Below are 17,244 nucleotides of genomic sequence, written 5' to 3'. Positions count from 1 at the left end.
GTAGCTCTAACAATCCACAGTAAAACCGAGCCATATTCTGCTGAGTGTTGTACCTGTGCAGAATAACAGATTATCCGTGGTGTCGAGAGCTTGGTTTGAGGTCCATGTCGTAGGTGTTCATGCAAAAAAGTATATGCACAGATTCTCATACCTTTTTTTTAGCAAAGAGATTATTAAATAGCAAAATAACATAAAGTAAACATCAGTTTTATGAAGCAAATAGATACTACTTCCCATACGCCAAAAAAAAAAAAATTCAAAAGCATTAATTTGGTAAATAATTTGAAAGAGAGAAATAAAATTGCACTTAATTTCTAGCAAAGTGGATCCAAAGCTGATTCTTCATTTTTGTTTTGCCTCTGCTCCAAGCCTGATGGCTCGTGTTCTTGTGTGACTGGAGTATTTTAATTGTCCACCTCTGTGTCCCTCTTCTTCTCTGCCACTTTCTAATCAGTAATTATGTGGCCTTCAGTGGTTAACGATTAATCAGAAAATGAATTGGGGCTGGGGGAGATGGCAGGGCTGTTTGATCATGTACAGGTGAGTGAGGGCTTCGCTTCCGAGAGCAACCCTGAGCCAGCTCCCACCTGCACATCATTTATCCTGTCCGGAGGCAGAGCCGGAGCTGGTGCCTGATTACGCCGGCGTCCCGTCGTGTTCAGCTCCACGAGCTGTTGTGGATCAAGCGTGTGAAGGCGTTTGGTCGTTTTGCAAAGGTGCCTTGTGGCAAAAGCAGACCTGGTGTCTTTTATGCCATTACGGGTACATCATGCGTTTCATTTTCTTCGGCTTTCTGCTAGGAGGGAACTAACAAAATATTTTCGCTCACTTGCAGCACGCTCGAGGATACTGGGGAATTTGGGTTGGTTTGCTCTTTCCCCATACCTGGGTGGCAGAATTGCTCTGGTTTTCTCTTTTTTCCGTTGCCTCAGGTTCTCGTGTATTTTGATATTTCTACAATTTTCTCTCCTTTCTCCTGCTTTGTGACTCATCCAACCCCTCACCAGAAGACTATGCTGTTGACTTTTAGCAGCACACTATTGAGGAACTTCTTGTTCTGGGGTCTGGCTGTATTTCCAGCTGGGGGAAAAAAAGCTGCAATAATCAGAAAACCTTAGGATGGCTCATCAGATATGGGATGAGATTGCTGGATATGAGATATTGCGTAAGATGCCTAAGATTCTGGATATGAGAAGATCACTGGTGGGGCTTGCTGTTTTGGCAGTCACCCTTGATGATGTCTCCTTATCGATCTTCCCATCGTTTCTCTTGGGTGCGTTGCTAATGGGCTCTGTTAGTTTATCAGTACCCTGAAGCTGGTCTCTGCAGTTTTGAGAGACACCCACCACACCGCGATCTCGTAAAGCACCAGGAGAGCACCACCACCCCTTCACCAGTGCTGCTTTGCCTAACTGAAAGCATACGGGTTGGGAAACACGGCTGGCTATTTGCAAATCCAGTGTTCACATTTTCATTGCTCTCATACACACGTTGCTCTTCCAGAGGAAAAGAAGAAAAAAGTAGCGAGGGAAGAAGTACATTTTTGTTTGCAGGTTCTTTCTGTTTGCTTGCTTTGCTCTTCAGTATCCTGCAAGCACGAGCTGCCATTGAAAATCAAATGAATTCTCAATTGCTTCCTTCCAATTCAATAAGTGGAAGAAAGCAGAAACCTGCCACCGTCGCTGGAAGGAAACGGGGCAGAGGAAGGCGCAGGTTTGGCAGAAAGCCGTTTCCTTTCCTCCTTGCCCCAAGGAAGGTCCCTGGGGGGCCAGGACTGCACCCTTGGGGGACGTGGAGGAGGAGCCTCACCGCCATCCACCCTGGAGGCACAAGGATGCCTCGTCTACCATGGGCTGGGGTGGTTTTCGTGCTCCCTGACGTTTCCCACTTACGCTCGGCATTTTCCTCTCACTAATCTTTTATGATTTTGTTTACAGGTGTAAGCAATCTTGTGTCGTCATTGCATTTCTAGAGGTGACGAGGATGCATTTTTGTTGTTGTTACGAATCTTTTCACCTTTGTCAGAGCAGAAAAAAGATGGAGTCTGACTCCAGATTGAATGCTTTTGAGATATGTTTTTCTGCTAATGTAAGGAGTGTGAATATTCATTTTTGTAATTTTTATTATTCTAATTTTACAATTCTCTCTCGCAGCAGGGCAGAGTCCTCGGCCGCTTGCGAGGTGTGCGAAGGCGCGGAGGAGATGACGGAGCCGCTGAAGCAGTGCACGGCCTGGCTGCACGCCTACTTCTGCGAGCCGGCGAGGATAGCAAGCCTTCCCGTGCCGGCCTTCCACCACCCGCTGCTCCGGCGAGGTCTGTGCCGTGGTGCCGCGGGCTGCCGTCCCCTCCCTGCTCCCGGGGTGGTCCTGGCTCCCATCTCCCTAATTCTTGGCAATAAAAATGGTGCAGTTCCGCTCCCGAGAGTTGCTGGCTGCAAGGTTGGGGTATGAACATATCTGAAGGGCGGTAAGCTTTTCAGTAAGGTTGTTCACTTAAACTAGCTTTTTGCCAGCAGTAGAGGGGGTCGAGGCTTAGACGTGTCCATGTCAATAGACACGTGCCACAGAAGCAGTCGGTGATAGGTTGCGTAAGGTAGCTATGGTTTTATTCCTCAAAGTTATTGTAGGTAATATTTTTATTTTCTTAAACAAATAACAAGTATTGTTACAAAGTAGTTATGGTACTCATGTATTTAGATAAAAACAGTTTCTCCTTGCTATTCTCTATTTACTGGCTGTGTTCCTGAAGACCTCGTAACAGAAGTCAATCACTTGAAATGAAATAGATCTCATTATTTAAAAAAAAAAAAAAAATCTCAGAAGTCTGCTTTTTGCAGTGCCTTCTGGTCTGTCCATGAATGTCATCATTTCCCAGCGAATAAAATCTTCAGTTTAATAGATCTATTTTTTAATTGTATGATATTTCATAATAATATAGCACAAAAAAGGGGCTAGTATTCTCTACCTTACATGAGGTAAGATAGCACTGGTTTTTGTATAAACTCTAAAATATATGTACTTTTTCTTCTTTTTGTGGGTGAAAGGTCTCTCTTAGCTGTCTCTACTGCTAATTGCTGGTTTTATTCAAATTCCTATAAATGATAGGTTTCTTCTTGCTGTTACACTTTCTTATTCTTAATTAGCTAATGGCAGCTGCCAGAACAACAAAATCAAAATGCAGTTGTTGTGCAGAGCCCTCTGCAGCTAATCAGGCTGTTGCTTTCGGAAGGTGGGAGTCTTCAATTTTGTGAGCTTTGCACAGTACCTTTGTTTTAATGATGAACTTCTGTACTTATTCTTCCGTGTTATGAAAATTCTCAGTGCGACATCTTTCATAGTCAAATTGCAGGGTGGGTACTGAGTATTTTTTAAACTAAGTTGTGTATTGTACTCTCTCCCTCTAATTTTTATACAAACATCATTTTTATCAACTACTAAAAAATTTCATTTAGAAGTTTTAGCGAAACCATCCGATTAACATGTGCGAGAATAAGCACTAATGACACTATGATGTCAAAATTGCCAAAGTGCTCATGAAGTATGGCCTTCTAGGTGATTAAATTATCATTTGAGAACTCTTTTTTTTGAACTGGGGTGAAATTAAGACCTGTATTGTGAAAACGTTAGGGTTGGGATGAACGTGAATGGGCAAAGATGGATGGGAAATAGTTACTGCTGCTGTTCCTTCCATCTCTGAATAACATCAGGGGAATTCTACTTCCCAGATTATCCACCAGAAGGTTATAAAAAATTTAAAGTAATGCTTTTACTTTTATTAATTTTCCTAAATTGGCTACTGAATTCTTTTTAGTTAATGAAATTATTTTGTCTAAGCGCTGCTGATGTTGTTTCAGCTGTTGTTTTGGGGTTTAGCCTGAGCAGTCTTGCCTTGACTTACGGTCAGAGTTGGTTGGGGACTTTGGTCCTTCCCTAGGCAGCAGCCTTCCTGTGCAGGCAACGTGGGAAGAGACTGAAGATCATTTAAAAGAGGAGAAATGAGTATATTTGTTAAGAGGAAGCTCCTCGAGGGAAAGCAATCATCACCCTCTAATTTTTGGGGGGATGGAAGGAAAGCTCTTCAGCACCCTCCAAGTGCAAAACCTGGCCGAGAGGTGCCTGCGGGGATGGGACGGGACGTGGCCGGTGGCCGTGAGCATCGCTGCCGGGTCTCTCTGCAGCACCCGTGGCTTTGTGAAGGATGCGGCTGGTGGTCCCGCTGGCCGGGCTGGCCGCGTGCTGGGCAGCAGTGGTCCTAATGGGGTTTGACCTTCTGTATCGCAGGTTCGGTGCTGGGGGGGACTGGAGTGCGGTTTTCTTGTTATAACATGTGCAGGTCCAGGTTTTTTTAATTTAGTTCAGTTGTTTGTTCTTGGACTGACAGCAGGTGTGCATGTTTTATGGGGGAGGCACGTACGTAATGGAAATGCTGATGAAGAATTAATTGGCACAAATCACAATGATGTGATAGCATTTCTATTATTCTTTTACTTTCTCCTAGTAATACTTTCATAAAATAGAAGAAATTGATATTGGAAGAAATGTGGAAATACATGTCAAAAATTTGAACAAACTATTTTTAAAAGTAATTTAGTAGAAAGCTAAGGTAAAAACCGCATTATGGTGGATTACAATGTACATTTCAGTTTATCTGTAAGTCAGAAATGCAGTAATGCTAAATTAGGAGTTTGGTATTTATTTACTTTTTCACATTTACATTTGAAAGTGCCTACTCATTTCTCCAGGCACTTAAAAATGCAGAATAAACATAAGCGAGAGCATGAGGATCCAAAGCCGGGAAGGCTTTTTCTCATCACCCTGATTTCCTTACATGTCTCTGTTCATCAGCAGCTCTTCCAACGAATCATCAAAACCTTTGGCCCTTCTTTTGTCCCCTTCCCTGTAAATAGGACCACTTATAGTATGGTTCTTTGATATTAGGTGACTTGAGTTCCATCATCAAGTGCTTTTATGATAAGGACTGATTATTGGATATTTTCTTTCTTAATCAGTGTTTACATCAATTTTTTTTTTTTCCCTGTGCTAACATCATATGAGGACAGGAAGGGTTTTGCTTATGTCAAACACATTAAAGAGGTTCCGCATTTAACAAAAAAGTGTAACGTGCTTTCAGGATGAAGCAATTCTCAATTCATGGTCAATTTTCTGCAGCTGCTTTTGTGCCAACTATTAAGACATAGTTCCTTGTGGAGAGAAAAATAGTGACGATCAACTTTGAAATGACAAAAGCAGAGAGATGTGCAAATTCAGAAAGTAAAGGTATCTTGCAGGTTGTAGAAAGCCATCTTTCCACCGCGGCAACGCCCGGCTCTGCGTTACCCCAGCGCCTGAGGCAGCGAGCACCAGTAGCTGCTCTCGCTGTTGGGGCTGGTGGTAGATGTGCAGCCCAGCCACCTCCCGGCCTCCAACGCCGCGTGGACGGACGGCGGAGCACAGTTGGTGACCACCTGAAGAACATTCAGCTGTATGCTTTACTTTTCCAGGCTTTTAGGGAAGCAAGACACCAGTCCCCCTTCAAACACCGAGCACCTTCCAGCGATCCCTGCACTGGCAGTGAAAATATAATAATAACCGTTTCGTTATGCTATTGTTATTTGGTTGCCAAGGGGGCAGGCATTACCGAGGCAAAGGCAAGCTGAATTCTGACATTTACTGTTTCGGTGGCTCATCTTGTGTTTTAGATTCTTCTAAAGTGCCTTTAATTTTCTAAATTACTATTAAAAGGGGGAAAAGTATTTAAAAGCACTCTAAATACAGAATTAACCATTCCTCCTCATAATTGATCTGTGGTAAAGTTTGAATCTGAAGCGCTGATGCTGTAGCACAGCTTGAGGCAGGCCGGAGAAGTTTGAAGCTGGTTTCTCAACACCTCCAGGGGTTGTCGGCTTACTGGCTGTCCAGTTTAGTCTATGCAGCCAAAACTTTGTTGAAAATGTAATTGAAAAACTGGAATTGTCAACAATTTGTGTTATGGCCAGTGTTCAACGTGGAATTTCATTGAGCAAAGAAAAGGTAGGGTTTTTCCACTTCTCTGTGGCATGACTTCAAGGTGTTTCGCCTCAGAAAAATCACTGAACATTTATAATGGAAAGTGCTTAATTGGTCTTAATGTATCATGGTCATTAGCCCCCTTTATATATGAAGAAGAAATATTGACCCTGTTATTGTTTTGAAGCCTATGCATGAGTTGCTTGATTTGTGGGTCTGCGAAATGGAAAAGGCAATGTTAGATTGGCCAGTCATGAATTTCCTGACTTTTCTTTATTTGTGCTTTATAACCGTGGTGGTTGAGGTTGCAGAAAGCATTGCAGCGCTGGATGCTGCAGCGAGGAACGGTTGTGTGTTTGCAGACCAGATGGCTCATTAGAGCAACAAGAGCAGAGGAAATTGGAGACACACAAGAGTTTTCCTTTGCCCTGTGACAAGCAGCAGCCCTGGGGCTCTGTTCTTTGCGTGCCATGCCGTGCCATGCCGCCGTCCTTGCCGGACGAAGTCCTTCAGCTCTGCAAAACCACGCTTTTATATTCTCGAGTCTGGAGTTCCTCAGTCGGGTCCCCGTGCCGGAGGCGTAGACCTGAAGCAAAGCTGTGCCTTTCAGCTCAGTCCAGCTCAATCACTGTATTTCTTCAAATAAGCTGTGAATTACCGTGTCAGTGTGAGGGAGGAGGGCTCTGCAGGTCTGCAAGTGGCGTTGTCTGTGTCGCCTTGCAAACCAAAGGCAGAGAAAAGCTGTGCAAAAAGATGGAGGAGGAACAACCTGAGGATGGAGACCGCAGAGGTGAGCTTTGCAAGCCGATTAGTAGCTGAAATTTCCTGTGCGTTATGTATGTTATTCATCCAAGAAGGGATATTGATGAAACACCTCATACATAATGGGAGCAGAGTCTTCAAAGAAACTGGTAGTACCTCCATTCTCCCTTCAAGATGACTTCGCTCCGTACCCAGGCCTGTAATCAATAATTACCTTGTGATTTCCTGGGAGCCTTCTCGTTCAGAAACTCGAACCAAAGCAACGTAGGCTAGTGAACCTGGCGTAGTCCCCACCAAAGGACGGCAAAGCACGCTGTAAAATACCAGTTACGGGCTGAAGAAACTATTCGCTTTCTCGCGTCACCTCTGTGGAGTCGGACTCATCCTTCGTTCCCGGGCTGCCCGCTCGCCCGTCCTTCTTGGGGTCTGCAGGTGGTGTTGAATCTGGCCCTCTAAGAAGCACCTATAGGGAAAATCCTTCCATTAATTGCATCTTGATTACCCTTTCACCCTCTGACAGGGGCACACAGTAGCACCTCTTTGTTTTACTGGTTTTGCACATTCTAAACTATTTAAAAAAAAAAATCTACAGCAAATTAAGAAAGAAAAGTAGATTTTATGCATTCTGGCTGTAACTCAGCAAAGGCCAAAGTTTTTTTTTTTTCCTTTTTGTGGTTGGAATGCTCAAATCACAAGTTTTCTGAAGATTGTGGGGCTGTTAATTTGCTTTCTTCTGAGACTGCAAATTCAACATCCCATGAATGCTTACGGTTAAAAGAAGTGTTTTTAATGACTGTGCTGCTTACCCTAATTACAGTGTGCAGTATATCCTAAGAGTAAATTTTTCTCACATACTGTTTAGCCAAAGACTTTTTCAATATATAAAGATTATTTAAATAATGTGGAGTCGGACTCGTCCTTCGTTCCCGCGCTGCCCGCTCGCCCGTCCTTCTTGGGGTCTGCAGGTGGTGTTGAATCTGGCCCTCTAGGAAGCACCTTTAAATAAAAAAAGCATTTACAGTATTAGGATTAATACAGATCTATTTTCCCCTGCTTTAAATTACACATTAAAAAAAAAAAAAAATCATAAAAATCATTGACTGTGTTGAGATACTGCCTAGTAAAGCTAGAAAGTTTGAAGCTTCGGGTGCCGGTTTATGGATGATAGGACAGCAACTCTCTACTCACATTCAGTGGGAAAGAAATGACTGGTATAAATGTCATTTTTTAAAACCTAAGAATGAGTAAACTACATTTCAGGAGCCCCGGAAGCAGAGGGGGAAGGTCCGAGGCTCAAAGTGGAGAAGGTATGAAAAAACCTGGTCAAAAGAGTAGAAGTAGCTGGAGGACACTCAGGGATGTCAGATGTCCTGGTTGGTCCTGAGGTCACTGCACGGCTTCGTTTCAGATAACGAAAAAATATGCAACATTATGTGGGGGTGATCTGCAGCCTTGAGGAGAACAGGAGAAAATGGGAGTTAAGGGTGAGAGCAGGTAAGAAATGGAAAGGGTGAATTTGACCTACGAATTATTTCATTGAGCTGTAGGTAACTTAGGCCATTAGCAGAAAAAGTAACCATAAGCATTTTAAGTATGTTTTAAACTTACGAGTTTTCTGCTTTCTCCTAGAATGATGTTTGCATGGTCTTAGCAAGACAGTAAATACTGAAGTGAATGATATCTTCACAATTTTACTATCTTTATTAACTTGTAATTCTTAAAGTGATAGCCTATGGATATGAGAGACATATCTATAGAGACATATATATGTCTGAGTCCTATGTAGTTTTAATTTTCTTCAGTCCTGTGTATGACTTGTAACCTTATTTGCCCTTTTAAAATAAATTGTACTTACTCTTAAATGACTTTTCTAACATGATCTAATATACATAAATCCATACACGGTATCTGAAAATACGCTCGCTGGCTGAGGCTTAGTAGGATGACAGGCAGCCAAACGGTGCTAAAGCAAGACGAGTGGTTTTGGGTTTGTCTGGAACTTTCCTAAGTGCATATTTTCATATTGCGGGTACGGATGTCGTCAGGGGCAGCGTATTTAGTCAGTCCCGTGGTGATCTTTTTTTCTTTTGTTTATGTTGCAGTTTGTGAAATTCTCTTAATTTTGTTGTAGAGATTCAATTCACTGAAGAAAAAAAGTTGAGAAATGTTTCTGACTTCCCCTTTTTCATTCATGCAGACATGCAAATACATTTCTATTTAGGCTTTTAGAAAATGTTATTTTAAAGTACTATGAAATAATCTGCTCGAAATTGTTAGTACTTCACATATCTGGACATGGCAGATTCAAGTGCAAAGAGAAGACAAGCTTTCCTATTTCTGTCTGCCAACACAAAATTCAAATTCCAGAGACTAGCACCTTCTTTTATCACCATTTCATGTAAGAATAGATTTGATAAGCAGAAAGTAACTGTTTTGCTAGACATTTAATGGATTTTTACAATCCAATACTTCCCTACAATTTTCTTCAAACAGAAATCAATCCTCTCCAACCTTCAAAAATGAAAACAACAAAACCAAAAACTAACCCAGTTACTTTTAGGTCTCAAATTCTTTTTGCAGCCCAGTTGGCCCATTGCTTTGTATCAACTATTTGTATCACAAGAAAAAAAAAACAAACAAAAAAACCCAAACCAAACAAAAAAAAATTCAAGAAGAAATATTTACAACATTCCTGACCCAGTTTGTTTGAATTCAGAGCAAAATTCCCATCATTTTCAGTGGAAGCTCGTGTGAGCTTAAGTGTATGTTAAAATGTACTCTTTATTTGAGTTCACTGTTCATAGAATAAATTGCCAAACGTAAGCCATTTTTGGCAATTCAGGCCCTGTTAGGTGCAAATGTCCTTTTTGCCGCTGTCCCTGGCACGCTGTCGGGATTTAGGCAAAACGGTTTGGATGCGCTGATTCTGGAGACGGCAGAGGAACCGTAGCTCCTTGTGGTTTGTGGGGTTTTTGATGGAGCCTTGCAGAGTAACCATGGCCTGAGGTGTGACCTTTGAACGGGCTAGTATGGGGACAGCGGTGTGTCTGTCCTGTCATGGGGAAGGTAGTGAAAGTGTCAGTTGTTAAAAAAAAGTGCATTGTATTTTCAGTAGGATAATCCTTTCTTGTCAATATTTTTGACATTCATTACAGGTAGGCTACAGTTAGAATAAAGGAGCATTACCTAAACAGTTTATTTTTTAGGTAAGAGTGGATTGAAGATCCACAGCCAACGTTCACCCATACAATGTCACTGTATGATGGCAAAAATGTACTTGGTCTCAGAGAATTTGGGGATATTGGAGCAAGTCACGGTGACTCTGAAATAGCTGCAGAGATGCGTGGATATTGAAATTATTCCAAAACCAGGCTGCTTTTTCGAACGGAAAGGTTTGTGTTTGGTGTCTTAGGCTATTTTGTATGAATTCACTGACCTATGATCAGGATTGCCGTGGTGGGGTGGAAGAAGATGGAAGTGCAGTATCTGCTCTCCCTTCGCTGCTCAACTGATTTGCTTGGAGCAAGGTAACGCAGTCTTGTCTGCTGGTGGACGGTCCACTCCTTTTGTCGAGAAGCTGCCAGGGCTTCATCCAGCAGAAAGCTCTGATGGTGTTAGGAGTTCACATACGTATCTTTGCATATAACTGCAGTTGGACCGAGGTCAGGACAGTTCCACTGTCATCTGCAGCTGTAAAAGCCTCCTGCATGCTTCTTTATAAAGTCAGTATGTTCAAAATCACATCCTTTCTCCCTCCATAGAATAAAAGGAATAAGTTGACCCTGATATAAGACATATTTCCACCAACCTGGTAACTTTTGACTTTGCTGCTTGTATATGAGATTTAGATAAAAAGGTAAGAATTGAAGGTGGAGAAAAACAAATGCCAATGTGGAAAAAAGACTCCTTGTATCCGGAGTCGTGTGGCCATCATCTTCACCCGAAGCCCCAAACCTTAGCAACCTGCTAGCATTGCAGACCTGTGAGGAGTAAGTTTAATTTAATTCGTTTTTCCTTTGATTTGTTTGCTTGCTCGCCACACATGCAGCCTCACGTAACCTTTGCACCCCAACTTAATAAAAACCTATATAATCAAGGTAAAAAGAAAGGATTTTATAAATATAGCCCCCCACACCTATTTTGTTAATGAACTTTTCAGCCAAGTTTACTTAATTCCCCTTATCGATGGAAAATATCGTCAATACTCATACACATTTAACCTGTTCGATATTTCAAAGGTAATGTGCTTAATGAGACTGTTACTATGACGAGCATCTTGTTTCTAAATACCATGGTTAATTTTTTTCAGAAAACAAAAATATAGTGGCATTTACGACAGCCTATATGGTAGGGGCACATAGATGAATTCATCTGAGGGGAAGCCATTTTCTAATACAGATACTTTGCTGCTGCTTGTCCTAAGGGTGCCCCTTTCTGACCTATTTCCAAGACGTTTTGCCCTGTCTCCTTCTGGAGCTTGTGAACGTGAGAGCTGACCAGTATATTCTGGGAAAAACAAGGACTTGCTTAACTGCAAAAACATACTTTTCACTAGAAATTTGCATCCCACACTCTTCTCAGAATAAAATATGCAAGAACCAACATAAATGGCATACTTTTTTTTTTTCTTTCTTTCTTTTTTTTCCCCATGAATTGGGCCTTTGATGTTCAAGAGGAGCCAGTATTAAAGGACGTCCCTAGAAGGCTGTAGAAATTGTTCCTATTTATGACAAATGTAAAATAGTACAAATCTAGCTGAATGTGATGGTGTCATTAGTTTGTGAATCGCATCCTTGAAAATAACTGTGGAGGAGCCAAATCGGTTTAAAAGAAGATAACAAAATGGTTTAAGCTACTTAGGTTGAATGCCAATTATATTTTAATATTCAACTGAGCATATTTTACTAAGAAAAAAGGCAGCGTCGACGCATGCATAACTCATTGGCAGCGTCGACCAGCTGTGCCACTCTTCTCTTCGAATCACTTTGTGCATTTTAGTAGCATGGTAATTTAGTAGAGAACTACCTGAGTGATGGCATTTTCAATGAGCAGGTAATCTACAGAGAATTTTTATATGGTTATGAGTTCTGTGCTTCAGCCTGGCAACACAAAAATACATCAAGACCAATTACGGTATCAACTTTCAGCGTGATACCCTTGCCACGCAAGTGCATGTATTTCTGCCCCAGGCATTTCAAATTGCATCTAATTTGAAATCTTTGGGGTTTTAATTAAATTTCAGAATATATGGAATTCTTCATTAGTACCTGCTCTGAATAGCAGATTATACTTCTCTCAGTCTCTCGTTAAAGAAGTAGGCTGTGGTAAATAGCATGTTCAAGAACTGATCATTTGTGGTGCCTGGATATTGGGAACAGAAATAGTGAAATGCAAAATAATATCAAAAAGATTATTAGTCCAGTGAGGGACTCTTGATTTGTATTTTAATGGAATTTTACATTTCTCTTAATGATTTGCAAATTGTCCTCTGATTATAAGATGCATTAAGCTTTTCATTTTAATGGAGAGACACAGCCATTAGCAGAAATTTTTTTCTGTCTTCTTTTTAGAGTGCTTCCCTGCAGCAGATAAATATTGAAACCATTAACACCTTTTGATGTACTTTATAGTGCTGCAGCTTGGACCAATACATGAATGAACGTGGCCTTTTATATTTTAGCACTTTGCTTGAAGCTCGCAGTTGTCGTTACAGGGTGAACAATGACTGAAGCTATATGTTTTGAGGCAAGCAATAAAATTACGTGTATTTCCTTATAATTAATGTTCCAAATGTTTCAGTGAACATCATTCATATTTAATGCGAAAAGAAAAAGTAAAGCCAACAAAAGTCAAGATCTGAAATGCAGATTGAGGGTGCTTTGACCTAAACTCTGACCATCCTTTAAGGGAGAAGGATTGCGGTGTCTCTTCGAGCAGGGTTTGTTACGGATTCACACACAGCTTCTCAGTGGGGAAGTACACAAACGTGTTCTTTGTGGCAGACACAAGAATGTATGTACGCTCTTCATTTGTCAGATTTCCTCCTTGCTTTCAGCTTAACGTGAACCTTTAATGTTGTATAAACACGTTTGTGTCTGTGCTGATTTCATTGGGTTTGGCAGAGGGGCACGGCGTGAGGAAACAGCCTCTTTTTTGTGGCAGGTTGTGAGGCGTGAGTAGTATTTTCCTGATGCTGCAGTTACATGTAAACTAACGGGCTGTTAAATCAGGTAAATTTATTTACCTGATTTATTTACCTTACTAACTTATTAAAATCCCTGTAATATTCTTTAGGTGCTTTGGAAAAGTGAATCATTCTTTACGAGGTGCAGGACAGGGGTGTGTTTAAGCAGCTGTGCTCGTTTCCCCAACCCCACCTGCTTCTCGCACCCCAAATAACCCGGAATTTCTGTCTGCGCTTTTGTCGACGTTCCTCCCCTGGCAGGTGACCGCTTTCTGCAAGAACCTCCTCCAAACGAGGTGGATACTTTAGGGCTGCCTGTTAATTCAGCAAATTTTAGTCTCTGAAAAACCATCGGGGGTCACTGGTAGGACTTCTCCTCTGTTTGCTTCCAGGATGTCTGTTTAAATAATTTGAATCTGAGGAATTCAAATTGCAGTTCATTTAGCCGCGCGTTGTGTGTGATGGCACCGTTATCAGTCAAGAGGCTAAGTGACTTCATGAAATCACACTTTATGCCTTCACAGTTGTTTTGCTGACTGCTTCAATGCGTGCTCCTTAAAAAAAGAAAGAAAAAGAAAAAATCCACTCTAACTTTGAGGTTAAAGCCGGAAGATTCTAGGAATTAATTGCTGCTGCTTTCGTATGTGCCTTGAAAAGACGTTGCATCATTTGTGAATTAGTGTTTGTAAAGTGCTATGTAAGTGTTTAGCTTCATACATTAGATATTTATAATTCAATAATAAATTAATACAAACTAAAAAGAAAATCGGTACTTTGATACTGACTTAATTTGTATGCAGTAAGCAAATAGTTACATTTTATTACAGTTAAGCAATTCAATGAATATTATTTTTAACTTGCACATTACAAAGAAACTTACAGAAATCTAAAGAAATTGCTATTCGTATTTTAGACAAGTGAAGATCTTATACTTTGTTCACATCATGGAGCACGTTTGCGTTGCATGTTTCATATATTAATTTTCTAGGGCAGGTTATCTTTGGTAACAGGATCTTCACAAAGCAACTGAGGGTGCAGATTTCTTGATCCAGAGTCATTTGGGAGTGGATATTTGGGGCCATGTTGAAAAATGAAACTGTGAAAACACCTCATCGATGTAATTCTAAGTGGAATTACAGAGGAAAAGCAATTATGCGTGAAGCAGCGAAAACTACAGGAGAGATGATGGAGATCCCAGCCTCCCTCCCCCTGTCACGCCCAGGTCCTCTGCCATCAGCCTGCACAGAGGAGAGGCAACCATGCTGACATAACCCAGTGATTAACCATTGTTCTGGAAGTGTTATTTCAAAGAAATTACTTTCTCCAAAATAACCTTGCTCGGTGTTGCCCCGTTTCATGGGTGGATATAGAATTTGTGCATATACTTCCTGGGGCACAGTAGTGAGTCCTCCTGGACTGTGCTGCAGTCCACGGTGCAGTAGCCTAACAGGGGAGATGTGTCTGCGCTTGTGAGATGATAGAACAAATTCCAGTTTGTAGGATCAGTTTTACACAAGGTGATATCAAAATTCGTGAATTTATTCCCATTTACGTGACGGGAGCGTGTTGGAGCCCTGAGATATAGGACATATGCGTGGAGTTCAGAGCCGGCAGTTTCACGCTTACTTCGTGGTGGTTCTAGGTTGTGTCTGTGTGTGAATGGAGGGCTGGGGGGATTCGAGCTCCTTGTTTGGTTTGTCACTTTATTTCTCCAAACCTGCCCAATTTGTAGGTCATCAGCACTCCCAGGTTTAGTTTTAAACCTGATGATCCTGAGCCAAGACCTCGAACCAAAGGTTGTGATGAGTGTGAGATTTTGATGTTAGTAAACTAATTTATAGGTATAAATTGGAAATCGTGCTTTATCAACACATGTGAATGGTTGAATGCTTTTTCTTCACCTTGTGTTTTAAGTTCATTAATACTGGAATGACACTTCTAGCATATCCATAAATCTTCTGAAGTTTTCTGCAGAACCTCCCTGCCCATTCAAGTCTAACTATAACCAGATGGTCCTGCCTACCCTTCCGAAATCCCAGTGTAATTAGGAAACTACATCTTCTCTGATTTATGTAGGACCTGTGGGCAGGTTTGTGCGTCTCGTTAACAGGACGAGTCAGGGGAAGAGCTGGATCGTAGCAGCACCTGGGAGGCTGCATTTTTGTTGAGTTCCAACAATGCAGATTGAGGTAAACTGAGTTTAATTTTTGTTTTTTCTCTGGAGGAGAGGAGTAACCTTCACAGGCCTGGCATCAGCCGTGGTGCTTCAACAGGCAATAATGAAAACTCCAAGAAATGGGAAAAAATAGGTTTGAGGTGGGACCAGAAGTTCCACTTCAGCGTGTGCCTGCAGTAATTTCTCAATTTTAAGTCAGATGATGGCCAGTCGCGGTCTCTTGTCACACATGGCCCTTCAGCAGGGATTGTTATTGCCGTGTGAGAGCAGAGTTCAGTTCCCAAGCTCGGTCTGCAAATTGCAGCTGATGAGGAGAATTTAGAAGACACCCGGGTAAAGTTCTTGGCGAGTACCAGCTCTCTGACAAAGTGAAATAGAGACAAGTCCCTCATTTATTTCTATCTTGAATGGAAAAATACAAATTTAATTTTCTGGCCCAGTCACTTAGAAATTGCAGCAGAGCTCGTGCGTGGTATCTCTGGAAGAACTATTCTGTGTCCTTTGCAGAACAGGCATGGCATTAAATACCGATAAAATATGAAAAGATAACCTGAGTTTGAAGTGAATGAGATAGTGGTTGGTGTTTCTCAATTGCTCTGATCTGCAGGCGTGTCATATATATGTTTATAGTAGTTCTTTTGTGTATTAAAAATATTCATGAAGTCATCAGAAAGTTATTTTTATGTACATTGCATAGTTATTCTCTGCTCCCAAAATTGACGTATTTGAAACAAAACAAAAATATTTGCTCCTAGAATGAGATTTTGAATGGCAAGTATAAGCCTGGAGCAGATGCCTCTACCTGATCATTAAACCTGTAGGTACGGCATTGTAGAAATACCAACAGGTCCTTGTTGGTGCCTCAGCAGCGGAGGCGGCTGCAGACTCGGGACGCTTGTCTTGGTCTCTGGCTGCTCGCCTTAAATCTCTGCTCTGCTCCCGTGCAGTGCCCACAGCACTGTAAAAATGCAAAGGTATGAATTAGACATCTCCAAACCAAAAGTTGAGCGTTTTGCTAATTGTAAGCCACTTGCATTCGTACGCATAATGATTCATTGACGAGTCTCAATATCTTGTCTCTGCTGCGTGGAGCCTGCGGGAAGAGCCTGTGGGTGGGGTCCTGCCGCGCGGAGGCGGGCTGAGGCTGGAAACTAAAGGAGAGGAAACTAAAAATAGATAAAAGCAGAATTTTCTCTTAAAACAACAGTATTAAACAGTCATTTTCTGTGCACCGTGGCATTTCCTGCTTCCTAAAGCAGCATATTACCACTTCGAGTATACCAAATTGTTGCTTTTTATTGGCCACATATTTGACCTGGCAGGTGAGCATCGATGGCAAGCCTTTACACTGCGCGAGCTATGATTTATACCATTTATTTTTAACGTACCCTGAAAGGAGGTACTCAGAGTATTTCTTCCAATGCACAAATGTGAGAGTTTTGGAGGAACCCGAGAGGAGCTCCCAGCTGAATACAGGGAGACGTCCTGGGCTGAAAAGGCTCTGCCTCTCCCCAGCGCGTGAATAAACTCCCTGATAACTTGGTCCTGTTTGTAAAGCATCCGAAAGATGCATGATGCGGGATTTCAGAAAGCGCACTTTTTTGTCGGTGCTGTGATCCCAGTCTTTCACGGGAGAGGAGTACAGAACAACCGTGGCCGGTGCTGACTCTCCTAGCTATATTTTTGTGGGGCTTTACTCTTTCTTCCCCTTCTGCTGGTCTTAACACACCGCTTCCCAGAGGCGGAATCCCCAAGCTTGCAGCGAAGCCTCCCCCGGCTGGAGAAACATGCCTTTCCCTTTCTGCTTCAGGAACAAATACCGCTTGTAAGGCCAAGTGTGGTCAAGACTGCTGCACTTCTGCTATGTAGGTCTCTGCGTTTCCGATAGGCATTCGCTTGCCAGCTTGTGTGATATCAAATCAACCTTAGAATGTGCTCTCCCCGCTCCCATCTTGAAGGAGAAGGACAGGAGTAATTAGGATGAGTTGTTGCGATGCTGCAAACTTGGTTACGTGATGGACTGAACTTCGACTATAGCACCAGTATTGTATTTTAGTCTCATTTATCAACACCTCCGGCATCTCGTAAGTGGATTTTTAATGTGGTTATAAACACA

The 17,244-nt window shown here is 41.9% G+C and overlaps 1 protein-coding gene across 1 annotated transcript in view; it reads left to right on the top strand.

Annotated features, from left to right (window-relative positions):
• Positions 1-532: 532 nt before the first annotated feature.
• MGMT (O-6-methylguanine-DNA methyltransferase) overlaps positions 533-17,244 on the top strand; it is a gene marked incomplete at its 3' end in the record, with an annotated part of 28,583 nt that continues 11,871 nt past the window's right edge. The window contains exons 1-2 of the mRNA XM_009582762.1: positions 533-540; positions 2,154-2,314. Coding sequence (XP_009581057.1) covers positions 533-540; positions 2,154-2,314 — 169 coding nt within the window. The remainder of the gene's footprint in view (positions 541-2,153; positions 2,315-17,244) is intronic.

Source organism: Fulmarus glacialis, unplaced genomic scaffold (assembly GCF_000690835.1).
Source record: "Fulmarus glacialis isolate BGI_N327 unplaced genomic scaffold, ASM69083v1 scaffold9288, whole genome shotgun sequence".
NCBI lineage: Eukaryota > Metazoa > Chordata > Aves > Procellariiformes > Procellariidae > Fulmarus > Fulmarus glacialis.
The sequence above is the reverse complement of the archived record's forward strand: the minus strand, read 5'-3'. Positions and strand labels throughout refer to the sequence as shown.